Source organism: Zosterops lateralis (assembly GCF_965231275.1).
Source record: "Zosterops lateralis genome assembly, chromosome: 9".
Classification (NCBI taxonomy): domain Eukaryota; kingdom Metazoa; phylum Chordata; class Aves; order Passeriformes; family Zosteropidae; genus Zosterops; species Zosterops lateralis.
In genome coordinates, this window is record NC_139769.1 from 22,709,334 (window position 1) to 22,737,333 (window position 28,000).

The following is a 28,000-nucleotide window of genomic DNA, read 5'->3' on the forward strand; positions in this document are numbered from 1 at the left end:
GTTAATTTATTTGTATTGGAATTTCCTCTTTGAGCACCGACACTTTTCTTACAGAGGTGTATCCCTCATGGGTTCTTTTCATGCTGAACATCAGTCATTGAAATGGTGAATATTTTTCTGTAAGGCGGTGGTTTCCTTAAAAATATAGTGCTACAATAGTCTGGATTATAATTCCAGTAGTTGTTTCTAAAGATGGGCTATGCCAGACCACAATGACAAAAGATGTATTTGGTGTCATCAAAGAGCTGAGCTTCTTTCCCTGTAACAAATGTGAAAGAGCCTCCAGAACTGAAGAACCCTTCCAAGGAGTTGCCTCACCATGTGCTTGACTGAACATGAAACATGTTACAGACTGCTAAGGAATAAATGACCCTCAAGTTTTTAAATTTAAAATAACTTCTGTGTAGAAGTTCATGAATGTAGAATTATGAATGAGTTCTTGTTGTAGATGAATAGTTGTTTTTTTTGGTTTTTTTTTTTTTTTTTTTTTTTTTTTTTTTTTTTTTTTTTTCCCTGATAACAGCAAAAAAGATGTGAAATTTTTCTGTGTGGAACACACAAGCATACCTGAACCAGACTGTGTGTTCCCCATAGTGTTTTTATCTGTAGGTCCTTGTGACTGTTGTCCTGTGGGATCTTGCTCTACAACACAGTCTCCCAACAATTTGGTTATTTCATCATGTGCATTGAAGAATGTCACTGTCAGAATGTAGTGGAGGGCAGTCACCTTGCTTAAGGTCAAAAGGGTCTTTTTCATGGTTCATTGGAAATGTTTTGGTTTAAAAGGTTTTGATGGATTAAAAGTAAAAACGACAAAATTTTTTTAATTCACCCCCCAACCATTTTGATCATGTTAAGTGTGGGTCCTTTTATAAGAAAGAATAAGGTGAAAAGAACTCAATATTTTGTCACTGGTATATTGAGATAATGTGTTCTAAATGTGATCTGTACAGGTTGGTATTTTAGATGGAAGTCTTTAAGGTTGTCCTCTAGAGGAAATCCTTTGCTGTAAGGAAGAGTTAGGAAGTGTACTGTAAACGTGGAAGTACTCAGTCCTGTGTGTAATTTTGTTTGCTATGGAAAGGTAAAGTTCTTTGTCCTAACATTGTGTGCTTCACAGGATTTCTTGCAGGGCTGCTTGTGCTAAGCTTTGATTTCTGCCCCTTTTGTTTTGAAACAGCGTGAAAACACAGTATTCTGTGTGTCTTTCAATTTCAAAGCTCATGAAAGAGAAACAGACGAGGCCAATGTTTTCATCAGCTTTGTGTGCGTCTCATTCTACTTTTGACTTTAAAATATTTTGTAAATTAAATTTATTTACAGAAAACGCCCCATCTCGGTTTTGCCTGGTTCGTTAGTGTGTTTTCCAGCGCGAGGTGGGGAGCTGTTGGTCACGGCAGTCGTTCCACGCCGCTGTTTTGTTTTCCGGTGTCGAACAGCTCGGGCTGTTTAAAGGAAGCGCCGGGCGCTGATTGGCGGGCGGGCGAGGGGGCGGGTTGGGACGGGCGCGAGCCGCGGTGGGATTGGCTGAGGAGCGAGGGGGCGGGGCCGGAGGGCGCGGCCCGCGCGGGGATTGGCGGAGCCGTGGATTTGAACGCGCGAGCGGCGGTTGGCGCGGCGCTGTCCGTGCGAGGCCGTTGCCGCGCTCCTGCCCGGCCATGGCCGCGGGCTCTGTCGTCGCGGCGGCGCGGGGCGACCGCAGCCCCGCCAGCAAACCCGCCCGGCGGCGCTGGGCCCTGCGGGGCGGCGAGGAGGACGCGGATGAGGAACCCGCCGTGCTGGTCCTGAGCTACTTCTCCCGGCCGCCCTTCCTCAGCTTTGGCCGCCTGCTGGTGGGCGCCTCCCGCACGCGTCTGCTGGGTATCGACAACCCCAATGAGGATGATGCCGAGGTGGTCATCGACCGCTTTGCGGCCGCTGCCAGGGGCTTCAGCATCGAGCACCGCCGCTTCTTTGTGGAGGTACGGGCCGGGGGCAGGGCGGGAGGGAGCTCCGGGGGGCGAGGGAGGGGCGGCGTGGCTCTGGCGGGGCCCCCGCGGGTCCCTCGGGCTGTGAGACGGCCCCGGCCCCGCTGGGGCGGCCCGTGTGCGGGGCCGTGTCCCGGGCCCCCCGGGCTGGGGGGGCTGTCAGCGCTGCCTCTACAGACACGGGTTTGCGGGGAGGAGAGAGAAATAAAACGGAGTTAACTGTTCTTTGGGAATGTTGTTTTAAAAACAGGCCTGTCAGAAAGTTTCAGGGCATGTTTAGGAAAAAGGCTGAGGGGAAGGAGGTGCCGGTTCACTGTTCTCTTCTGCGCGTTACTCAGTTGACACAACAAGAGAGCAAGGCGTCTTTAAAACAGAGTTAAACATTTAGGATACCTAAGGAAATGCAAACTGTGGGTAGTCCACTCAATGCCAGATTTAAAAGAACAGTTTAGATGAACTAATCTACAATTATCTAGACTGTCCAGAATGTCTGTGAGAGAGGAAGAAACGTTCTGAGCATCTCTTGCAACAATGGGCTTATACAACCAGGGTGAAGTCTCACTGCCAAGTGCTGGAATAATATGTTCCTCTAGGAATTAATGAATTGAAAGCTTCATGACTTCTCTGAAAATTTGGAGTATCTTACGTTTTTTTTCCAAAGAACTTACTTGTATGTCAAATTTGACTAAAAAATAGACATTTTTATTTAGGGTCAGCTGAAGGTACTTAGATCAATCAACCTCTGACTGTTTGTCTCACCATAATTCTCTCAAAATTACTCTAGAGGAATTATTTGGTTAATATAGGCAAAAATTATGTAATTTCTTCTGTTCACCTTAACTTAAACCTCCATATATGTGTTATATTTATTCTTTCTTGTTTTCCATTGTAGTTTGATTCAGAGGTATAGATCTTTTAGTAAGACAACGTTTTTTGATATGAGTTGCCTAAATTTACATGTCAAGGAGGGAAAACTGACATTTAAACATTTAACAATTTTTTATCCTTTCTTGTTGTCATAATATGTGTTACTTCTATATACTGCTCATTGTTGGGTTGATTACTTGATCTTCAATGTTACCTAAGTGTACATAAATGCTAGATACTAAATATTTCTTTTTCTCCGATAGTCAGGACAAAGAATATTCATTCCTGTCACATGGACACCATTAGAAGAAGGAAGAGTCAGAGAACTGGTGACTTTTGTTGTTAATGATGTTGTAAAACATCAAGCTGTGCTCCTTGGTGCTGCTGAGCAGCCCCCAAAGAAAAAGGTGAGTGTGTGTTTATCGTATATTAAGTATGTTGCTTTGGCATCTCTGATGCAAATACTGTTTCTGTTACTAGAAAATTCAATGAAGGAGGACTATAAAGTGATAAATGATGCCGTGGAAATGCCCATTGTCCTCAAGTTTTTTTAGCTGTGTTGGAAAGTAGGACTGATAGACTACAGCTTAAAGAATAAAACTGAAACATGACCAAATAAACAGTTTTCAAGCCTGAAAATAAGGGATTGTGAATATTTTATCAGGGATTCTTTTTATAGTCTTTCTAAACTTTGAATGGGTATGCTAGTAATGTTTAATTTTACATGTAGAACAACTTAGAAGGCAGCACACTAACTTTTATGTATGGATCTCTTTCAGAAGAGTCTTTGGGAGACATTGAAAAAGAAGAACTCTTCAGGAACATCTGCAATAAAAGTTAAGAAGAGTACTTCAGAAATTAAAAATGTTAATAAGACATTTCGAGTTTCTCAGAAGGTGGAGAGACTTAGAAGTCCCCTTCAGTCGTGTGAGAATCAGAACACAGAGCAGAGCAGTATATCCCAAGGAAATGACCCTCCTGCTGGCTCAGAAAATCATCTTCCTCCATCTCCTATTGCACCAGTGCCAGAAGAACACGTCAAGACTGTTCACACGCCACTTGCCCTGAGAAGGTCTACTACGTTTGGGGACATTGCTGCCTCTGCAAGTAGGGAGTTGTTGCCTGAATTAGACACCTGTAACATCAATAACTGTGCTGCTGAGCACGATCAATTGCAACATGAAAGTGTCTCCAGTTCTGCTGGGTTAACACAATTGCCAATTTCAATTGAAGGAGAAGTTCTTAATTTTACTCTCTCACCAGTTTCCACTCCGGAACACTCCGCCTCTGCCCCTGTTTTAAGTACAAGGAGAATTTTAAGTCCAGATGCTTTTGTAAATGACAATTATCAAGTGGATATAGGTGTAATAGAACAGCCTTTTCCAGTTCTGTCACCTGATCAATTTGTGAAGGACAGTTTGTCAGATAAACCATCAAAGACTCCTAAATCTGAAGGGCCTTTTCCAGTTCTGTCACCTGATCAATTTGTGAAGGACGGTTTGTCAGATAAACCATCAAAGACTCCTAAACCTGAAGCAGCATTAATAACGTCCACCACAGAGACTTATGTTGTTAAGAGATTTCTACCCTCAAAATGGAAAAAAGATGGAGGTGTAGAGACAGAAATACATGTTCACATAGAACATAGCTTAAATGAAGTCTTTGAGCTGCATAAGGTAAAATCACAGGCATTTGAATGTGATAAACCCAAGGAAGATCACTGCAATTTTCCTTCTGCACAGGAACATCAGACTGACAATCCTCAAAGAGAGCAAACAAAAAAGCGTCCAATTCTTTCTGCCACCGTCATAAAAAGTAAGGCTGGTGCTACTGAAGAAACAAGAACAGAAACCCGCCAGCCAAAGTCTAAGAAATGCCTTAATAAAGCAATAATGGGATGTGCTAATGTGGTGGCTGGACAGATGGAAGCAGAAACATCTAAACCTCTGCCATTTACAGCTCCCATTTCATCTGAAAATAAGTGTCACAATGACAAGGTAAATTCATCTCATACTGGATCCACTTCATGTCGTAAGAGGAAAAGTGAAACATTTGTAGGAAACAGCAGAGTTACAGCTCCAGTGCATGTGGAAGAAGTGGAAAGAAAAAGAGCTCTTACCTCTGACATGGACAATCAAACACAGATGGCCAGACGACCATCGGCCTTCAAACCCAGTGGAGAGAGAGTAGGGCAGAGGAAGAAAGCTGGTGAGCAGTCTCTCCTTCATTTACCGTTTCCTGAAAGATGCCTTTGATTAGGAAACATGTATAGCAAACTGAACTGTCTAGCAACAGTCAGCAATATTTCATATCTCTGAAATATGGACTTTAGCAATTTGTTGGGTATTGGTGTTTTAAAAAACTGAAAACTAGGTTAGAGTTTTGGTTTATGTAATTGGCTTCAAATTTACTTTATTCCTGTGTAAATTGGTTAATGACAGTGATAGGTAAAATATCTAAAAGCTCTTGAGCAGAGACCTTGTTATGTAAATCAAATTTTCTGGAAACTCACTGCACAAGATTTCTCACATGTACATTTACCATTGTGAATGTTTCTCTCCAATGCTGTTGTCACATATTTTCAAAAGTAGAATCATGAGGGTTGGAAAAGACCTCTTGGAACATTGAGTCCAACCATTGACTTGGCACCACCATATTCCCCACTAAACCATAACCCCAGGTGCCCCATCCACTCACCTTTTCAACACTTTTTGAAATGATGATTCCACCACTTTCCTGGGCAGCCTGTGATAATTCTGAACCACCCTTCCAGTGAAGAAGTTCCTAAGTCTTTTTCATTCTGCCTGCTTTTTACTGTGATTAATTTGTCGTCGGCCTTGTGTAGTTCTCTCTGCCTTATTGCTTGCTGACACTTTGTTGCTTGAAGATCAGAAAATGCTGATGGCTTGCATTTCAGTTTATTTTGGGTTTTCTAATCATTCTAACCCCAAATATGCTCTGGAATGTGAAAGGAATCAGGGTCTGGAACTTCAAGACACATTTAATTTGCAAAATTTACCTACCAGGAAAAATTCATCATGGTTTTCAGACCAAAATAGCACATGCTGCTTGCTTTCTTCAGTTAAGTGATCTATTCTGTGATCTGGATTTGATTTGGGGCTTTCAGTAATGTACTTCAATGTCAGGCTTTTTAAAACAATCTACATAAAGACAATGTGCTGAAAGTATTGATATGCAGCAGGAAAAGGTGTCTTATCTACCAGGTTATTTCTATTAATCCATTAGGATAAATCTAGATGGGCAGGACAAGGGCAGAGTAGAGGGGAACAATCTCCTCCCTTGACCTCTGGCCACCTCTCTTTTGATGCAGCCCAGGATTCAGTTGGCCTTTTGGGCTGTGACTAGACACTTTTGGCTCATGTGCAGCTTTTCATCCAGCAGAACCCGTAAGTCCTCCTCTGCAGGACTGCTCTCTCTGAGTACTTTTCCCAGTCTGTGTCACCTGCACAGCTCAGCTTCATGTCACCTGCAGATGTGCCAAGGGTGTGCTCGATCTCTGTCTCTGTGTCATTGATAAAGTATTAAAGTGCACCAGTCCCAAGGCAGATCCCTGAGGGACAGCATCACCAGCCTTCACTTGGGCCACGGACCACAACTCTGGTGCAATTCCTTATCCACCCAATGGTACACCCTCCAAATCCATATTTCTCCAATGTGGAGATGAGGATGCCATGTGGGTCTGTGTGGAAGCTTTACAGAACTCTAGGTAGATGAAATCAGTTGGTTTCCTGTGTTGACTCTGTTAGCCGCTCCACTACAGAAGGCCACCAGACAGGTCAGGGACAATTTGCCCTTGGTAAAGCCATGCTCACTGTCTTGAATCACCTCCTTGTCTTGTATGTGCTTTAGCATCACTTCCATGGGGATCTGTTCCATGATATTCCCAGGCACAGAAGTGGGGCTCACCAGTCTGTAGTTCCCTGCATCCACACCTTCCTTCTTCCTCTATTTAGATCAATATCTTTTGAATGGTTCATGGGGAATTACTCTAGTTCTGTACTTTAGAAATGATATGAACTTGAATACATTAACTCTCACTGACATTTGCTGTTGATATTTATGTGTTAATGCTTGTAGGTTCTTCACTTCAGAAGGTGTCTAAAGCTACCAAGAGAATTAGTAAACCTGTCCGTGGACTGGCCCAGTCACACCTGACATTTGTGAAACCACTGAAAACAGGTAGGCAGGCTCTTGGTGTTTGATAAAACACTGAACAGAATGTCACAGTTGTACTGCTGGTGTCAGGTAAGACCCGGTTAGAGCTGAGAGGAAATAGAAGATAGTACCTGAAATGAATCAATACCAAGTAGAACAATATATGTAACATTTTGTGATCTGTTTTGACCACTTATAAGAAAATTGGTTGCAACACGTGTGGTGGTTTTATGTTTGCTAAATTTTTTTGTTAACTAGGAGATAGGATTTTGGGAGAAAAAGGCAAAACAGGCTCAACTTAAAAATAAACAGTTTATTAACACACAGTAAGGAAAAGAAAAAATGAAACTTTTAAAATCCTTCTCTTCCCCCCACAAGTGTTCACTTTTTTACAAACAACATAGAGACAAAACTTGTAACATTCAGTCAGTTTCATTATTTAAATATAATCTTTTATCAATTCTTCAGGAGAGGAGTCTTTTGTTTATTGTGGAATTTTTTTTACTGATAACTTAGAAAAGTTTTTTTTGTGGGTTGGAACTTGCACAGAAACAACCACCTGGGGAAAACTTGCTTTTATGTGGTTTTCTTCTATTAGCAGTTTTCTGAGCTGCTTATGGGTTGTGGAACTCAGGTATCTGGGGTATCACTTTTTAAAGATAAGCAACTTCAAAGCAAAGGATTTCTCCTCTCAAGGAACAGAGATGTTTTTTCACTTCTTTCACTGGTGCAGGAGCTTCTAATTTCTTTTTCTCTGTTCAGGCATCTTATGAGACTGTACAATCTATCACAAACACTTGCTTAAAAATCCCCAAATCATTTTTTTAAATGCATTTTTTTTTTATGATTTAAAGGACAATTTACTAATAGAGTTTATTTTCATAGCTCAAACAAAAAAGTCCAGCCAGCAGGCAACTTTTTCATTTTTCTTCTACTTAATCTTTAATCTCATACAAAAGTAACACAACATGGTCAGCTAAAAGGAAATGCTAATTTTTATTCAGATTGACCAGTAAGTGTAAAAGCTACATTACAGTTCTGCTCCCAGCTTACTGATGGCTGTCAGTTAAAATGCCTCTTCCATATCCGATAACATTTTAAGGCAACATCAGAATACCTCAAAAGAGAAAATTTCCTCCCAACAAGATAAAAATTTTGCGGAGTTAGGAATAAGATGGTCTGATCAGAAAAATGCATCTATAAAATGGTTCTTCCTGAATGTAATCCAGTTCAGTTTGGGTTTGTCCCATTGCAAATGGCCTGAGTTCTAGGTATCTTGTCTTACTTCTAGGGCTATAATAACTCAAGCCATGTTTTGTGGCCGAAATTTATTTATTAGTCCCCAGTCTGCACGTCACTGAAGATTTTAACAATAGCTTTTTTGGCTATAGTGCTAAATGGAGTATCAAACACTAATTATTTCCACAATTAAATGTATAATGGCTATCAAACATTTTTGGTTTTTGTTTTGTTTTTTTTTAAAGTCATCCCTAGGCACCCCGTGCCTTTTGCTGCTAAAAACATGTTTTATGATGAACGTTGGAAGGAGAAGCAGCAACGAGGTTTCACCTGGTGGTTAAATTTTGTACTTACCCCAGATGACTTCAATGTAAAAACAAATACCTCACAAGGTAAGAGCATAATAATTTTGTCTTCTTGTTTCCTTAGGCTTTATGTAATATACTTGATTAATAGTAAGGAGTAGTAGAACTCATTTAACAATAAACCTTTTCAGAGTCATGTTGTCATATTTTCCCCCTTCTAGTTAGTGTAGGTGGCTCACTAGCTTATGGCAAGCACAGCACACCCCTGCATGGGGATGGTGCTCTGCAATGAGAATGCACTGGAATGTGTGGCTGTGGCACTCCTCAGTGGGCGGTGAGTGGGGAATCCCCACCTGCTGGAAAGTATTATAGCTGGCACTTTACTAAAAGGATAACCTACTTTTTGCTTTATCTTTAGCTTCATTTGAAAAATCTGAAGCCAAAACCATTAATCTTAAAACTGAATTCCCAGCACTGCTTGCTTATGAAATAAGTATTCTTGTACTTGACAACATATGTATAGTGCAACAGCTGACAAGCTTCCTTAAGGATAAATAATCAGTCAGAATAAAAATAACAAAATGTCAGCTTAAAGAGGGGAAAAAATAAACGAGATGTGGAAAGCTACCTTTATTTGAGATGTAAATGCATGTTTTTTTGTGCTTGTTTAAACAGTAAATGCAGCTGCTCTTATCTTGGGGGATGAGAACCATCACAAAAGGAGCCTTGCCAAGGCGCCCACGAAGGACGAGGCGTCTCTCCGAGCGTACACGGCGCACAGGAAGCTGAACCGGCTGCGGCGCGAGGCGTGCCGCCTCTTCACCTCCGACACCATGGTCAGAGCCATCCGGAGACTCGAGGTGGAGATCGAAACGCGGCGCCTGCTGGTCCGCAGGGACAGGCACCTCTGGAAGGACATAGGTAAGAGGGCTGAAACCTGGAATTCTCTCTTCTTGTAACTAGGAACAAGGGATATTCACACACTGAGTTTGTTTAAGCTAAAATTGGCTGATAGAAGTTTTTGCATTAATATGAAATGTTTGCTGGAGCTAATAAAAGATGCTCTCTTGCAGGAGAAAGGCAGAAAGTCCTTAATTGGCTTTTATCTTACAACCCTTTATGGCTGCGTATAGGTCTGGAGGTAAGTGCACTGTGTATAGTCTCTAGTCTATAATCTTAAGTTTAAAGGACATCTAATAATTTTTTTAGTAGAGGTGGTTTTGGGTTTCTATTTTCTGTCATACTAATTCAGGTAGAGTCAGTTCAATTTAGATGTAGCATGATGATTTTAGTTTGTTACAAAATACTTGCTTTAAAAAAGTGATTACTTTATTAAGAAGGAAAGCATTTAATCAAGGGTAGTGGAAGTTAATTCTGTAACCAATAACACAAAAGCATTTGCCTATCAGTTGCACTTTACTAAACTGGAGAAGAATGTGGTCATCTTAAAAAAGTTCCTGATTGATTTCTCAGACATAGATGATCATACATGTTTTTGAAATGAGATTAGATCATCTGAAATTTCCTTTAGCTTCACCTTTCAGGGACTCACTTGAAAACTTGTTTGATATTTAGAGACCAATTACCATTTATTATCTTAGAAATTCAATAATGTATATTGTTCAAAAAATCACATAGTATTTAAGGTAACTTTTAACACTTCTGCTTTTCCCCCTTCTTTCACATTAGACTGTTTTTGGAGAACTGATAGCTTTGGAGAGTAATAGTGATGTTATGGGTTTAGCAATATTTATCCTTAACCGCTTGCTTTGGAACCCTGACATTGCAGCTGAATACAGACATCCCGTCGTGCCCCACCTCTACCGGGAAGGTAATAACTTTCCAAAATAATTTATTTGTCGCAGTTAATTTTTAAACTTATTTAGAGCTTATTACATTACTTACTGACTTCTATCATTTTAGGTCATGAGGAAGCTTTGTCAAAGTTCACACTGAAAAAATTGCTGCTGTTGGTTTGCTTTCTGGATTGTGCCAAACAGTCCAGAATGATTGACCATGACCCCTGCCTCTTTTGTAAGGATGCAGAGTTCAAGGTGAGAGCTGTGATTTGTTGTCTCCCTCCAGTATTCTCCTAAGACTCAGTGTAGAATTTTTTTATTGTTTTTAATCTGACAAAAGTTCAAGGTATGTGACTTGCTAAAAATATTTTTTAAAAAACCCTGTAATTTTAAGAATTAGACAAGGAAATGTGAAATGTAATTTGGGAGGTACAAGGGATGAAAATTGTATTTTGATTGATAAATGTCAAAGTGTTAAGGTTTTTGTTTTGTTTTGTTTTGTTTTGTTTTTTTAACTTTAGGCTAGCAAAGACCTTTTGCTTGCATTTTCCCGGGACTTCCTGAGTGGTGAAGGTGACCTTTCCCGCCATCTGGGTTTCTTAGGACTACCTGTCAGTCACGTTCAAACTCCACTTGATGAATTCGATTTTGCTGTGACAAACCTGGCTCTGGACTTGCAATGTGGCATTCGTCTTGTGTGCGTTGATACAGAATTCTATTGAAATATTTCTTTTCTTTTGTATAATACTTAATGTGAGCTCATCAGAGGCATTGAATTGTGCAATTACCTTTGTTAGGAGAACACTGGAGCTTCTGACCAAAAACTGGAGCCTTTCAAAACAACTGAGAGTTCCTGCAATAAGTCGGCTACAGAAGATGCATAATGTTGATATTGTTCTCAACCTCCTTAAAGAGCGAGGAGTGCACTTGAAAGATGAAACTGGTAAGGCCTAGAAATCATGGTTATTCTGTGTATCAGATAGCTACCACACACTCTGATCCCTTGTTTTATTTGGTAGGTGCTTCAATTGACTCCAGGGATATTGTGGATAGACACAGGGAACGAACATTAGCACTGTTGTGGAAAATTGTCTTTGCCTTCCAGGTACTATTCAATTGTTTATTTTGTTGGTTTTTGCCAGTTATGAAGGAGTAATAATGAAAATGCCACTCTTTCGGGAATATTTGATGTTTGTGAAAGCCTCCACTAATCAAATTTTAGACTGAAATTATTTGCTTCGTACTTTCAAAGCTCCATGTAAACTTTACTAAACTGCTAATTGTTCCCTAACAATACAGCTTGGATAATGTTTTTACTGTGCTTTTTCTTATGCATTGATTCAAGTTTTTGGAAAAAAAAATGAACTTCTGTGTTTATGCTGTATAGTAGCAGAATTGATACTTAAAAGTAAAACAATGTTGATCTCAAACTGTAGGTAGACTCTTAATAACTGAAAAGGACATTTGGAGGTTACACTGATAGACAATTTTAGAGTGCATATAATTGTCTGAAGCTATAGCTCTTCTACTTCTTCTTCCTTTTATCTGAAACAGTTGATGAAACGTTCTTGAAATAAGAATGAAGATTTCTGACGCATTACTGCAATGCCTCAAAAGTTAGTAGAGGAAGTAAAAATAGTTTTCTTAATACTGTTAAGAGTTAACTTGAGTCAGAGGGTATTTTGAAAATAAGTGTCCAACTGACAAATCCAGTTGGAAGGAACTTAATGTAAGAAAGGCAAAATAAGATAAAAGTTGAGGTGGAATTTCATCATTAAGTGATGAGCCATGTAAGTGCAATTAAGTATATGTAAAGCAAGAATATTAAAGACTTTGGCCACAGAACTATCACTAAAATAGGACAATATAATAAAAATCAAATGTAATTATTTTCTTTCTTTGAATATTCTTACACTATTATATGGTTAACTTCCTTCAGTTAGTTCTTCTGATGCATGTGTCACAGTTGCATTGCTTTTCATTAGAGAAATAACTTGAGTGAGTAGCGGCTTTATCCAAGCCCTGTGGAAGTGCTTGTTCTCCAACCAGCTCAAGTCCTTTTGGAATCCCTTAAAAGAGTAGGATTGGTACATGGGATCAGTGGAACTGCAGGCAGAACTCTGAAATTGTTGATTACTCCTGAAAGCACATTGAAATTACACAGGGAATTTCCTTGTTTCTCCCAGCTATTAACTAATGCAGTAACCCTTTTACACAGAACATTGGAAGGTCACATTTAGGGGTTTTTATCTGCCATCTATGCTGGCAAGTCCTGATTATCTACTACTGATTTGTGTGGCATGTATTGCTAAGAAGTGAGTGTAGATTCTCTTTAAAATGCCATGTCTAAAGCTCTGCATCCAGCAACTGTAATGCAGGACGTGTCAGGCTGTTGACATTTTTTGGTTTTCTTCCTAACAGGTGGATGTTTTTCTGAATGTGGAACATTTAAAAGAAGAAATTGAGTTTTTGAAAAACACATACAAGAGAAAAGCACTATTGGGTGCTGTCAAGACTTTTCCAAATTATTTTAGAGTACAGGAAGACAATAGTAACTTCTCATCTCAGACTTACAGTGAAAATGTGCAACTGCTGATGGCATGGGTTAATGCTGTTTGTAGATTTTACAGTATCAAGGTAAGTAGTTTTGTGTACACTTTTGCAGGTACACCTTGCACTGTTGTAATTCTTTACAGAGCAGAGTTCTTCAAATATGTAGTAGAAGTCAATGGTAATTATTTGTAAATATTTTTCTGGACTTTGTTTAATCTGATTTGAAATAACCACTGTTCTGTTAGTTTAGCTGCACCTCTCTTTTTAAACAAATCTGAGCAAAAAGTTTCCCCTTCCAGGTAGTCTTGTGCATAAAAATGCTTTTTAAAAATTGAACATTTTTTGCTGGAATGGGAATTGTTTGTGGACTTATACAGAGCCTTCATTTTTAAAAGTGTTTGTGCATAGAATTTCCAGTGTTTATAAAAGCTGTGAGAATTAAACTAATGTTTAGGATAAGGTCATTTCATCTCCTCAGAGATGTTTGATTTGGAAGGGATATGTTCGCTCATTCCAAGAAGGGAAACCCTGGTCAGAGACCTGACTCTGGTCAGAATACAGTAGCAGCTGTTAGCCTTTCTGAAGGGTAAAACAGAGCTTTTAGGAGTGATGCAAATTCAGAACTTATTTCTGCATTGAAAACCTAGTGTAAAGGTATCTCTAGAAGTTTATTTGGGATCCTGCTCTAGATAGATTGGTTTCATAATTATTTCCCTTGTAGATTTACTCTATAATGACTGACACCTCTTTGGTTTTCTGGGCTCTCACAGCTTTATGTCACTGTACAGTAAATGTTCAAAGAAGGCACTAGCTACCTGAATTTTTTGTTAAAAAATACTTTGCACTTGGTCACGTTTAAAGGTACAAGAGAGGAAATTCTATATCCAGTTTATACCAATTGACTAGTAACAAAAATTCAAGGAATTTGTATTTTATTTAACAGGTGGAAAACTTCACAGTGTGTTTCTCAGATGGCAGAGTTTTATGTTATTTGATTCATCACTATCACCCCTGTTATGTGCCTTTGGAAGCTGTGTGCCAGCGAACAACTCAAACTGTAGAATGTTCAAGAACTGTTAGAGTGGGGCTAAACTCTTCCTCCTCATCTGAGTCTGACACGTCTCTAAATGTCATGGAAGAAACGTTTGATCAAAGTGAGTTATCTGATGTACAGAAGTTCATGTTAAATCTATTTCTTTGCACAATTTGATTTGACTAACATTTTGTCTTTACAAAGCTGTAGCTCCCTCAGTCCTATACAAGGAACTCTTGGACAATGAAAAGCAAAACTTCCAGCTGATCAATGCTGCAGTTTCTGACCTAGGGGGGATACCAGCAATGATTCATCCTGCAGACATGTCAAATACAATTCCTGATGAGAAGGTAAAATGCCTTTAGAGTTGATATAAACATGTTCTGCCCTCGTGTGAACATGTTCTGCTCTTTTGCACAGCCCTTACCCTGCTGTGTTCTGTGTTTCTGCAGGTTGTTATCACCTACCTGTCATTTCTGTGTTCACGGCTTCTCGATCTTCGCCAAGAAACTCGAGCTGCACGAGTAATTCAGGCTGCTTGGAGGAGCTACAGGCTGAAAAGGGAACTGAAACTCTCTCAGGTACTCTCTTTGCTTGTGCAATAATCATAGCTTCTACATTAAGAGAAAAAGAATATAAATTCAACAGAAAATACAAGTTTGTTGGACTAATATTGGCATTTAAACTAATTAGTGCTATTTCTATCATCAAAATATGTGACCTTGGTGGTGTAATCTACTAAACTCCACTTTTCTTTTAGACTTCTGAGGTAATTACAAGAGTTTAGAGGCTACTGTTTTTTTGTGTGTGCCACTCTTCTCCCAATATTTAATATTTAAACTCTTCTCCCAATATTTCAAATATAAAATAGTTGCACTGCTTCCTTAAAACTAAAGGAGTAGTTAATTCCTAATAATGTCAGTAAGACAAGAGGAGTAATTAAACTTCTGCATGGATTTACTGGTTTTGTTAAGGAGCTAAGCTTCACCAGTCTTTTGAATTGAATTTCATGAGTTCAGATATTCTGAATTTGATTTTCTGGTAGTTCTACCAGATTTAGTGAAGGTTTTAAAACTGTGGCATCTTAAGATTGATAAATGCCACCACTGTCTTGCTGGGTTACATATTGATGTGTTCAAGTGAAATATTCTAAGAATCTGTGGTGTAGAAAGGGACAGAGGTTCTGTTTAGGCTTTTTCATCTCCAGTTTCTTTACTGTATAAAATCTACACAACCTTAACAATGATGACAAAACATTCCCTTTACAACTCTTGAAATAAAGATGCTGGTGGAGGAGCAGGAATCAAAACCAAAACCCTTTAAACACTGTAGGCATTATTTTTATTAATTAATCTTACAGTGTGCGCAAGTGTACTGTAATTTTATGGAATTGCTGTAGATAGTTATTGAAATCAAAAATTTGAGTGAAAATTGTATAGCTGATGTTCAGTGGAAATTTACTCTTTGTAGGAAAGAGACAGAGCTGCTCGGATAATTCAAAAATATGTGATGAACTTCTTGGCTCGCCGACGTGTCCTGAGGAAAGAGAATGCAGCCATTTTCATCCAGAAGCATTGGAGAGGATACTTGGCCAGGATGACTCTCTTCAATCTGAAAAAGGCAAAGCTGGAAGAAGCCAGAAATAAATCTGCTACAGTCATTCAGGTAATACAATCTAAAGCAAGATTACACAGCAAGGAAAACCCCTGAAACTTCTAAGAGCGAGCCTCACTAAAGGTCCATTTGTGCTGCTTGCAGCAATTAATGCTTTCATGAAATGTAATACTTTTTAATTATTTTTCCCCCTCTGCATTTGAGAGGTTTAGTAAGTTTTTCTCTCCAGGGAATGATGGTAATGTGCCATTAAATTAACAATTATTCCTTTTTGGTGAACATTTTGGAGTACCATAAGCATTGGAGTACCATAAGTACCATAAAACACGGGGCCTTAAGCAGTTAATATAAGGACTGGAGAGATTGTGTTGGTTTTCTTCTTTGCAGCTGCTGAACATCACTTAAAAAAGCTTTAAAAAAAATTAAAATTATTCTTCTAGTGTTATGTCACCCGCAGTGGGCACATTCAGAGTGGCAGACATAGCAATGGTAGTTTTGCAGTTAATTCAGTTTTTTAAGATACTTTCACTACCATTACTCAAAGATAAATATTGCACTCCTAAGACTTTTTAGAATGGATATTAAAGAATTGATGATTTATCAGATCGTGTAAAAGGGAATCTGATGTTGCCAGGGCAAAATGGGGCTTTTCACAGAATTTAAAATGCTTAAAAACCATTTTGCTTTTTCTTTTTTTCTTTTTTTTAAATAGACTTCTGGATTTGACTTCCAATGGATTAAGACCCTGAGATGAGCTCAATTGGTTAGAGCATGGTGTCAAAAACACCAAAGTCATGGGTTTGATCCTGGTATGGGCCATGCAGTCAAGTGCAGGACTTGATTTTTGTGGGTCCCTTTAAACTCAGAATACTTTGTGTTCTGACAATTATAGGAATAAGAACTCTTATAAAAGTCTGAAGATGACAGTCCTCATTCGTGCTTAACTCAACATACTATGAAGAAAATACTAATTTTTTTTTTTTTTTTTTACCTGCAGGCTTATTGGAGGAGATACTCTGCAAGGAAAAGATACTTACAGCTGAGACATTGTGTTATTTTTGTACAAGCAAGGATAAGGATGGTGAAGTCTGTTGCTGCATATAAGAGAATTGTTTGGGCTACTGTTACAATTCAGAGACATCTGCGTGCAACTAAGTTGGCAAAAATAGATCAGAAAAGATACGAAATCCTAAAGTCTTCAGCACTTACTATTCAGTGTGCCTTTAGAAGATGGAGAAAATACAAAATTCAACGGAAAATTAAAGCAGCTTTGGTGATTCAGAGTTATTTCCGAAAATGGCAATCTTCAAAACTGGCTAAAAGGAGGAGGGCTGCCCTTGTCATACAGTCTTGGTACAGAATGCACAGAGACCTGAAGCAGTATCTATGTGTTAAGCAAAATGTTATCAAGATTCAGGCTTGGTACAGGTGTCAGCTGGCCAGACGTGTTTACCAGGAGTACAGGGCAAAAATAGTGACAATTCAGCAGTACTACAGAGCTTACAAACTGGGCAAAGCTGAGAGAGAGTCTTATTTGCAAAAGCGTGCTGCAGTAATAGTTCTCCAAGCTGCTTTCAGAGGCATGAAAGCACGAGAACTGTACAGACAAGCAAAAGCAGCACGTGTTATTCAGTCATTGTGGAGAATGAAACGAGAGAAACAAAGATTCCTGCAGTTAAAAAGATCTGTTACTACATTGCAGTCACACCTGAGAAAATACCAACAAGTAAAAAGATACAAAGAGATTAAAAATGCTGCCTGGGTAATTCAAACCCGCTATAGGGCACATGTGGCCACTAAAAAAGCAGCTGCTGCTTTCCAGAGAGTGCGCCTGGCCGCCGTTGTTCTCCAGTCTGCCTACAGGGGGATGCAAGCCAGGAGACAGGCTCGTATCCTGAGATCCGTGATCACAATTCAGTCCAGTTTTCGTGCTTATGTCGCCCGGAAGAGATTTAAAAACTTGAGAGATGCCACAGTGAAGATTCAAGCTTTTGCAAGGATGAGACAAGTCCGTAGGCATTACCGTGCACTCAGGGAAGCAACCACCTACATCCAGCGAAGGTATCGCTCTCGGAGATGTGCTCTTCAATTTAAAGAAGATTATAGGAAATTGAGGAGAGGTTGCCTAAGAATTCAGGCTCTAGTTCGAGGCTATCTTGTCAGGAAACAAATACAGAAGTGGAGGGAAGCTGTAATTTTACTTCAGGCCTGCTACAGAATGAAAAGGGACCGACAACGGTACTTAAGCATCTATAGTGCTGCCATTGTCATTCAACAACGTTATCGTGACTGCAAAAAGACCCAGTGTCACAGGCAGGAGTTCTTGCAAGTTAGAAAAGCAGCTGTGTGCTTACAGGCAGCCTACAGGGGTTATAGAACACGCAAAAAGCTCAAACTTGAATGCAGTGCTGCTATTAAAATTCAGGCTGCTTTTAGAGCTCATGCTGCACGAGTGAAACACAAGGCAATGGTTCAAGCCTCCATTGTGATTCAGAGGTGGTACAGAAATTTTAAGGGTGCTAAGAGGCAAAGACTGAACTTCTTGATGACAAGAGCAGCAGTGCTTTCTTTACAAGCAGCTTTCCGTGGCTGGAAGGTGCGAAAGCAGATTGGAAGACAGCATGTTGCTGCTACTAGGATACAGTCTACCTTCAGAAAATTCATGGCTGTGAAGGAATTCAGGCTTGTGAAGCATGCTGTGCTAACCATCCAAAGGCATTACAGAGCCAAGGTTCTAGGCCAGAGACAACGGCAAGAATACATTCAGCTGCAAAATGCTGCAGTGCGTCTTCAGGCACTATGGAGGGGGAAAGCTGTGAGAAAAATTATTCAGAAGAAACATCATCATGCAACAATTATTCAATCCTATTACAGAATGCATATAAATCAACTAAAATACAAGAAACTAAGGCAAGCCACTTTGGTGATTCAGAAATACTACAGAGCCTACTGTATGAAAAAAACCCAACGTGCAGTATATCTAAAAACCAAGGCAGCTGCGTTAGTCTTACAGTCTGCTTACCGTGGGATGACTGTGAGGCGACAACTGAACAAACTAAACAAAGCTGCTACGACCATACAAGCTGCCTTCAAATCTTACCTGGTCAAGAAGGAATATGAGAGACTTAGATCTGCAGCTATAGCCATTCAAAGGCACCAGAGAATGACTGACTTACAAACCGGGAGGAACATTATCCTTGTGCAGGCCACAGTCAGAGGATACATCCAAAGGAAGAGGTTTCACAGAATGAAAGAAAGTACAATTAAAATTCAGGTACTTCTGAATGAATAGTAGTGGGATTTGGACATTTTGTTTTGCATTTGTAGGTGTTTTGAGGATTTACTGCTCTTGAAAACCACAGTTTTAAAGCTAAAGTAGAATCAGTTTCTGAAGTGTATTACAGGGCAGATGTATAAAGCCTACTACCACAGTACACAGAATTAAGGCTCTTTAAGACAACTGAATTTCACCTCTAAATATTAGTGGCATAATGAATGTTTTCTTTGATGGGAATATGAATGAAAACTGGTGTACTGTATGAGAGGGCACTGGTAGTGGGTATAAAGTGACATAAATGGCAAAAATCACGATTCCTACGTTCTTAAGGACTCATGTTTAGGAAGGTGTGAGTAAATCAATCATGTTAGTCCTCCTAGGTTTACTAATTGGCCCTAGACTAATTGAAGTGCCTAACATTTTGAAGAGGAATTTAAGGAGGGAAATTCCCCCAAATCAAGGAAGAAAGGGAAATAAATAATCTCTCATAATAAATTGTGGCCCTGAAAATCCTGATCTAATGGGTATCCTTCCAACCCAAACCATTCTAGGATTCTTAGGTTGGTTTTACTCTCTTGTTGGAGACCACGTGCTCTGCTTAACCGATAGAAATCAGATGTGCTTTCCTCGCCTCCATGTTTTGGAGGGGTTGGGAGCTGCTTAGTTATTTCCTGAATATTTAACTTATACATTCTGAACAATATAGGGATGGTTACTTTCCTTAAAAGGTAGAAAAAAAGAATTATTTTTGACATTGGAAATACGTTTATTTATATTGTTGTTTTTATAACAAGCCAGAGAGTACAGCTGTACATAGAAGTATGCAAACTTTCCCAGCTGATATGACGCAAGTGGTGAAATATTCCAAGTTTGTCTTTTTCTTTGAAGGCCTCTTTCCGTGGATTTATTCAGAGAAAGAGATACCTTCTGTTCAAGTTTTCTGCTGTGTTAATACAGCAGCACTACAGAGCCCATCGGCTGCGAAATATTGATCAACGTAGATTTCATCAAATGAAAAAAGCTGCCATTACAATTCAGGTAATGATAAAAGTGTTTTTTATTGAGTGTTTGTTTTGGTTTTTTAATCTCTTGTATTTGTTTCTTCACAATATATAGTTATTTTTTGCAGTCTAATATTAAAGAGTGGCATTTGTGGTATTTCCCTGGATATGTTTCACTTGCTTTTGAAAACATCATCTAGTTGTGAAAAATTTAATATTTGTAATATTTTAGAGATAGAAATCCTAAAAATTGTTCTTGTTGATGTGATATTTTTAGTTTTGTTCATTCCATTAACAGTTCTGATTTTTTAATTATTTTTATTTCTCTAATAGGCAGCATACAGAGGTTATAAAGCCAGGCAGTGGGTTAGACAAGTGAGAGCAGCACAAGTCATCCAAGCCTGGTTCCGAGGTCACAAGGCACGAAAGGAATACATGTCTGTGCTCAGAGCTACCCTTGTTATCCAGAGTCACTGCAGAGCCAGACAGCTGCGGGCTCGGTAATACCAAATCTGAGATACATCATTCTACTTTTCGAAGCTTTTATTATGTAATTCTTTTGTGCTGCACTGCACTCTTTAGAACTCTTCAGGTTCTCAGGCTCTGCCCCTGCAGCATCCTTGTAACGTGCATGAGTATAACCTTACTGGTGCAGGTGGGGTTATTCGTTTGCACAAGATTTTCATTGCATTTAATTGTTTTCCTGGCATGGAAACTGTTTCACAAGGTTAAATTGAAGCTCTAGAAAGAGTAGGCCTTGATCTTTTTTTCACTCTTCTGTTTTGCAAGAAAAATATTCTGGATATTGTTAAAATTCCAGCATACAACTTGTAGGTTGAAAAACTGTTTCATTTTAATCCACAATGGAATAGTTTAAGTGGTTTATGTTTACTTTGCTATGAGATCAGCCTGACAGCACATCTCATTCTGAAATATGCCATGCCAATTAGCAGTAGGGGATGCTGTTCAGTGATACAAGGTCCTCCCTCAGCATCCCTGCTTTTTAAACATCTCTGCCTATTCCTGTTGTTATCCTTTTATGGACCCGTTTTATGTCATTCTGTCCGATTCCTTTCAAACTGCTGTGTCCCTCCCCAGCCTCCTTTGGCAGTAAGTTAGGGAAATACCTCCTATGGGAAACCAGAAAGTATCCTCTGTTTAAAATCAGTCTTTCTGCCAGTGTTGCTGGCGATTCCCATTTTCTAGTGTTCCAAGATCTGGTTGAGAACAGCTCTGCTTTCCCAACATTTATCTTAATGATTTCATAAACCATCGCTGTTTTCTTACTTAAAAACATTTCCATGATAGGTTTTTGAAAATGAAGTCCTGTGCCCTTACCATCCAAAGAGCCTGGAGAGCGACCCGTGCTGTGCGAATGCTTCGGCAGCAGTTTCTGGCAACCAGGAGTGCTGCAGTTAAGATTCAGTTGGCATACAGGCAGTACAGGGCCAGGAGACTTCTAAGAGAGGTATGTTTTCACTGGCACTCTGCTGTGCCATGGTTACTTTAAAAGTTTTCAATATGTTTGAGTGATTTTTGTCATCAATGTGCAGAAGCATAGAAAAGGTGGAATGGGAGCAAAAATTGTTCAAGTCAAAGATATTCAATCTTCAAAATATTAAATATCCTTTTTTGCTTTAAGCAACAGGGACAATTGTTGATTTTGAATGGTTCCAATTGTTGGATTACTCCTCTATATACTGATACCAAAATAAAATGCCAAATTTTCTGCTGGCTTTATTGCTTGCAAAAGTTTAAGCCCATATTTTGATCCCATTTAGGTAAGTGAAAAGACCTTCCAAACTGTGAAAGTGCATTTTATATAAACTGCTACTGTATGAGTTTACTTGTATTTCTTATTACATTTTTGTTCTTACGATGGAAAAAACCCCTAGAACTAAAAATAATTGTATATTGATCCTGACATGAATGAACAAAAGTTGACTTATCAGTGCATTCTTTAATACCTTTTTCAGAAGCACCAGGCTGCATGTCTGATCCAAAACGCGTATAGAGGTTTCAAGGCAAGAAGGAAATTTGTTCAACAAAAAGCTGCTGCTGTAATTATCCAAAAACATCTGCGGGCTTGGCAGGAAGGCAGGCTTCAATTTATGAAATACAATAAGACTAGAAGAGCTGTCATTAAACTGCAAGCATTTGTCCAGGGTTATTTAGTCAGGAAAAAGGTTGGTATAATTCAAATTAAAACTTTGCTTTGGATGTAAGCTATCTCTAGAGCTGTTTTACCATTAATTCTGACTGGCAAGGAGAGGAAAACTTGATTACTTGGTGTTAAAATCAAGTTCTTGTTGGCTGCTTTGAGGATTGGGCAGGTCAGAATAGATCAAACAGTCTGAGCCTTTTCTTACAATCCTTTAGAACTGAAGTAGATTTTCGCTGTTGGGTGTTGTTTTAGCTTCTGAGATCTTTGTGGCTTACTGATAATTCTGCACACATAGGCTTGCAATGGAATTGTTCTCTGTTATGTATTGATGATGTTTCTTACAATCACTTCTGTGTTATCATTTCGATTAGAGACCTAGTACTGCAGAGAGGTAGCTTACTTTAGTTCTGAGGTGATTTTCAGTATCTTGTTAGTATAATGTATTATATTAATATAAGATATTAATATAGTAGTATATTGCTGTGGACTATGTTTTTGTGTGGACATCCAGCTACCTCAGAGTATTAAAATTTATGATGTTCCCTGTTTTGTCTTCCTTCTACAGATTGCAGAACAGAAACAAAAGAGACTTCTTTATTTTACGGCAGCTGCACATCATCATATTTCTGCAATTAAAATTCAAAGGGCCTACAGGAGACACCTCACCTTAAAACTTGCACAAACCCAGATCTCTTCTGTTCTTATAATACAGGTTGGTCTGATAAAGGCTGAATGATTTGTGTAACAGTCTAACTTGTTTTCTATGAGCTAAACTGTAGCACTAAGATAATGTAGTTCCTTCACATGTGAAAATAAAGCTAAATTATGGAGACTATGATTTATTAAATAATGCTGCTTATACACAGCTAAGCAAGCTCTGGAGGTTTAAGGATTTTAAAGCTGAGGATGGATGGGAAAGTTTGTTTCCTTCAGACCCTCAAGCTAGCTAAAGAAATCCGAGTGCTGTCTTAGCCTATTTCTTTATATCCTACTGGAGGTAGAAAAGATCAGACACAACAAACTGTAAGATTTGTGAAATGTAGTGCATCTCCTTACATGAACAATCCTTGGGATACTGTGATTTATTTGGTTGGATGCTTCTGATCTGCCAGTGGTATCAGAGGTTAGGTTGCAGCATTTTAATAAAACCAGGTTTTACTTACCTAAAAATAACAAAATCAGGTCTGTATTGCAGCACTACCAGTTGTAAAAATGACTTTCAGCTCTCCAAACTGGCCATTAGCTTGGTTCCAGTATGGGAGACCAGCAGTGGATAAATGGAGAGGCTGAAATAGGATCTCTGAAATAGCTGTTTACTGATCAAGGATGTCATGGCAAATTTTGCCCTACTACTTCTCCATATACACAAATAGGGTATTTCTCCCCGTAAGTTCGATTCTCCCTTTAAGGCAAGAGAGAATGGATGGAAAAAAGGGGTTTTTTGCTCTGACTTGGCACACAGTACCCTGTCTCCCTTCTTTGTTCATAGAGGGGAAGAAACAGAGCTGGGAAATGAGAAGAGTGGAGTGGTGGTTCTCCTTAAAAGCCAGCCAAGAGAAAGAGAACTCCTGGGGCATAGTAATGCTGGACACAAGTATAAATTGGGAGAGTTACATATTTTATCTTTTGGTCAGCCTTGAAGTGGTCAGACAGTTGGTCTGGATGATCATTGTAGGTCCCTTCTAAGTGAAAGACGATTCTATCAGTCCCCTCTACCCTTCTCTCCTCAGAATACTTTCCTAGTGGCTCCTAGTTAAGATTTCATTCTGCAGTCTTGCATTTCAGCTACCCAAGGCCAATCAGAGTCATGGAGGTTACTTGTGACTGGTGATGATTATAGTGCTGAGCATGTGTGAAAACACTCAGTTTTTATCAGGGCTTATTTAGGGTGGGAAAAGGGAACCTAGGGGGAAGGATTTTAAATAAACAGAAAGGTACTTTAATTTTAAACAGAGATGGTTCAGAGGAAAAATGCAACGGAAGAGATTTTTAAGCACTTACCAAAGAGTGGTTTGGTTACAACGTGCGGTTCGGGGCTGGCTGAGCCACAGGAATGAGGCGGCAGCCGTAATCCAGAGAAACGTGCGGAGGTTCCTCGCCTGCAGGCGCAGGAGGAGATTTGCAGTGGGAATAATTAAATTTCAGGTAAACACTTCTTGTAAGAAAATAACAGGTTTGGGTTTGTTTATTTTTATTATCTGCTTTTTTTTCTCATGGGTTTTTGGGGAGAGGAAAGCTCTTTGCTTTGGTTGATGACTTTGTCAGTGAAATTGCAAGCCAAGTCAGCTTTGGTTTAGCCATGAAAGCTGAAGGCAAACAGATCATGAAGGAATACTAAGCAAATAATGATTGAGCTGACTTAGGTGAGAGTGTGTGTGGACCTGAATATGCATGGATTTTTTTGCCTTTTGTCTTGAAAGTCCAGTATTTGAAAGATAAACACTGAGTGTCAATGACTTAAAATTGAATACCTAAGGTCACTCAATACTTTGTCAGACGTGTGTAAAACTGATTTGGAATGGTGACGGAAGTTCTGTTGTCTTGTCTCTCTTTTACAACTTTCTCTCTTTGTGGAATTCCTTTTCTGTAGGCATTGTGGAGGGGATATTCTTGGAGAAAGATGACTGACACAGCAAAAACCAGAGCTTTAAGACGCAGTTTAGAAAAGGCCAATGAAAAGAGCAGAGAAGAAAATAAATTGGGCAACAGAACTGCAATTGCAATTGACTACCTTCTAAAATACAAACATTTCTCCTACATTCTTGCAGCACTAAAGCATCTTGGTCAGTATTTTGTTTTATTATAACTGATGAATTTTTAGAATGATAAGAACTGGATTTTTTCAGCTGAGGAGAGTTCATAATAGTATTTTGGCTTTCTGCATGACTATAAAATGTGAGTATTAGAGGGTATAATGGAGGGTTTTCCAGACTAAAATTAGATTGATTTAAGAACAGTACTTAAATGGTTATGGAGAGAAAGGAAATCCTGTATGATTCCTCTAATTTCCATTCAGTCCTAGTAGTGCTATATCTAATATAAGTTTGTTATCATTTTTACTATGTTCTCTGTGGATCATTTCATCTGCTTAATTTTAAGTCTGGAATACTAAAACTGTTGTTTTAGAAATGCTTACTTAAATCAATAATTGCAATTTTTACTTTGCACTTTTACTTAAAAATACAGAAAATACTGATTTGCAATTATTTTGCTTGTACTTCAGAGTTTTCCTTTTCTCTATTTGTTTTTCTTTAATTGTTTTAGAGGTGGCTACCAGGCTGTCCCCACAGTGTTGTGAAAATATGGCCCAGAGCAAAGCAATGTCCAGTATTTTTGTTCTGATTCGAAGCTGCAACCGGAGTGTTCCATGCATGGATGTGATCAGATACTCAGTTCAGGTTCTACTCAATGTTTCAAAGGTAGCTTGAATATTTTCTTTTGCAGGTTTACAAGCAGGAGGGAGAGCTACATATACATATTGTGAAGTAGTACACACTACTTCATTGTAGTACTTGTTTATCCACAAAATTTCTGAATAAATCTGGAACAACAGAAGTAGTAGTTTTGAATAAAAATAGGTTCTGATTTTTCACTGTTATTTTGAAACCAATTATTTATTTACCTTGTAATAGTTACATGGAGGTTATTGGTGAAAAAATTTTAATGGCCTTAAGGCATTGCGAGATATCACAAATGTTTTTAAATTTCTCTTAAATTATTCTAATTTATTTCTTTATTTTAAATATAAAATCAGTTTCCATGGGTTTGTAAACAAGGGAGGAAGCACAAAAGGCACCTTTTTATAATCTGTTACAATTGTGTAAATACAGAAGCGATTTGTATTGCTTGGATACCAGTTCAGCTACAAATTTACTCAAGGGGAGAATATGGGCATTGCTTTTTCCTCTAACCTCTAAATAGTAACCTGTAAATTAAGGATATTTTAAAGATCTGTCTGTCAAGAAGCTCTCTTTTCTCTTTCTTGTTTAACAGTATGAAAGAACTACTCAAGCAGTTTATGAAGCTGAAAATTCTGTAGATACTTTACTAGACCTACTGCAAATATACAGAAGTAAAGCTGGGGACAAAGTTTCAGAGAAAGGAGGAAGCATTTTCACAAAGACCTGTTGTTTGCTGGCCATCCTCTCAAAGGACTCAAAAAAAGCTTTGGTAAGACCTAAATGTTTTGACATAATTTAAACATTTGATCATTTAATTAAACATACTTTTCTTGCATGTTTTGGTGGTGGTATTTTTTTTCCTCTCCCGTACCTGTTATGGCTGTAATATTAATTTCAACTAAACTGGTTTTAAAAAAATGCATTTCCAAGAGGGTGAACACACTCATATTTTCTTGATTTAAGCTGCTTTTGAACTTGCAGTATTGACTGTGTGCTGTATTCACCTTTCCTCAGGAAATCCGAGGCATGCCAAGGACTGTTTCGTGCATCCAGAAAATCTATCAACTCACAGTTCGGAAACACAGGATGGATGCAGAGAGAATGCTCGTGAGGCAGAAAACAAACACTGCCTTAGGTGGGAGCTCCTCTGTTTCAGTAGTTCCTCGAAGAATAAAAACAGTTTCAAGGTAAGAGCTTAAAAATTAGTCTTCTATTTCTGCTGTGTCATTGAAATATTTTAATGCAAGCCACTGATCTTTTCAAAGGATTAAACCAGACTGGGTCTTGAGGAAAGATAACATGCAAGAAGTTGTGGATCCTCTGCAAGCACTTGTGATGCTGATGGACACACTTGATATTGCCTGCTACTGAAATGTAAATAATGTATAGGAAGATGTATTTGTACAGTATGTAGGTAGTAAATGGATAAATGATTTTGGAAAAAAACAAATAAGTGTTTAACTACCATTGGTAATGTTTGCTGTTAACATTTTGGTGACTTTTTGTACTGCATACAGTTTTAAAACCCTATTTTGTACTATTGTCAACAGCAATTGCACAATAAAATCAATTCACTGGATTATACTGGTGCAGTAATAAATATATTGTTGTGACACAGCTGGGAATATTACAAATAGCATGGGATTCTTCACTCTGATTAGATATTGTAGAGTTCTATTAAAAGCAGTTGTTCGTGGGGGAATAGTAATGTCTGATCTAAAGAAGTGTAGAAAGGGAGGCTTGGGCTGTGGATTTCAAAAACTGGCTGGTTTGGGGGAGCTTGAGTCTAGTTTAGTAATGTCTTGAGGGATCATGTATGGCAGCAAGAAAATATAATTTCCCTATTTTGTAAACATTGCAAGATTGTGATAAAACAACAGGATGTTGTAGGGGTGAATTAGAAATTCTGACCTGACATTTTAAGGGAGGTGATCTGTAAGTCTTTTCTTCCTATCAAGTGAGCAATGCATACAAGCATGCATCTCCTCTACCTGAATGGATTTTATTCATCACAGCATCACAGCATCCCCGTTCATTCTGTTCTCTTCTGCATTCTTAGAATTGCATTTTTTTGACAAAGGCCAAGAACATGCAAACTGTAAAATTATACCCTCTCATTTCCAAATTTAGGCATTATATCTGTAAGGATGCTAAATCAACTGATAGCTATTAGTCAGTGAGGTGACTGTAAATGAGGTGGTTTTTTTGTGGGTGGTGTTTTTTTTTGTTTTGTTTTATTTTTTTTATTTTTTTATTTTTTTTGGTTGGGGATTTTTTTGTTGTTTTTTTTTTGTTGAAGAAAAAACGTGGAATACGCTGTATTCAACACAACTCAGACAGGTAATAATTGTGGCTATGCTGTTCACATAAGAAACTCCAAAATCACAGTTATCAATAGCATTCAACTGCCTGATTTACACAGGGGCTCGTCTGGAGGATGGGGGAATTGTCTATTTCCTCTGATTTCAGCCAAGGTAAATAACAGAATGCCCTTTAAACTTGGGCCTCTGGAGGTTGTGAGGGGAACAGTGATCAGCAAGTTGAAATTGTTCCATAAGCTCATTGCTTGATTTCGCTGTAAAATGATAAATTACAGATGGCAAA

At 38.7% G+C, this 28,000-nt stretch overlaps 1 protein-coding gene across 1 annotated transcript; it reads left to right on the forward strand.

Annotated features, from left to right (window-relative positions):
* Positions 1-1,637: 1,637 nt before the first annotated feature.
* ASPM (assembly factor for spindle microtubules) lies at positions 1,638-26,918 on the forward strand. The gene is made up of 29 exons (XM_083867067.1): positions 1,638-1,961; positions 3,098-3,241; positions 3,614-5,042; positions 6,933-7,034; positions 8,495-8,641; positions 9,230-9,475; positions 9,628-9,695; positions 10,244-10,385; positions 10,478-10,608; positions 10,875-11,050; positions 11,151-11,296; positions 11,373-11,458; positions 12,775-12,990; positions 13,850-14,060; positions 14,144-14,289; positions 14,392-14,520; positions 15,410-15,604; positions 16,551-18,827; positions 19,719-19,868; positions 20,165-20,331; positions 21,140-21,299; positions 21,808-22,017; positions 22,561-22,707; positions 23,949-24,140; positions 24,586-24,778; positions 25,260-25,414; positions 25,989-26,165; positions 26,411-26,583; positions 26,662-26,918. The coding sequence occupies exons 1-29, from the start codon at positions 1,659-1,661 to the stop codon at positions 26,765-26,767; spliced, it is 8,124 nt and encodes a 2,707-aa protein (XP_083723193.1). The 5' UTR covers positions 1,638-1,658; the 3' UTR covers positions 26,768-26,918.
* Positions 26,919-28,000: the final 1,082 nt, after the last annotated feature.

What these genes read in the sequence shown, in the direction of transcription:
- ASPM (XM_083867067.1), top strand. Translation starts at nt 1,659, where the DNA reads ATGGCCGCGGGCTCTGTCGTCGCGGCGGCGCGGGGCGACCGCAGCCCC. An exon ending in GGCTGCGTATAGGTCTGGAG is followed by an intron (nt 9,696 to 10,243) that starts GTAAGTGCACTG and finishes CTTTCACATTAG; the next exon opens with ACTGTTTTTGGAGAACTGAT. An exon ending in GCCCCACCTCTACCGGGAAG is followed by an intron (nt 10,386 to 10,477) that starts GTAATAACTTTC and finishes CTATCATTTTAG; the next exon opens with GTCATGAGGAAGCTTTGTCA.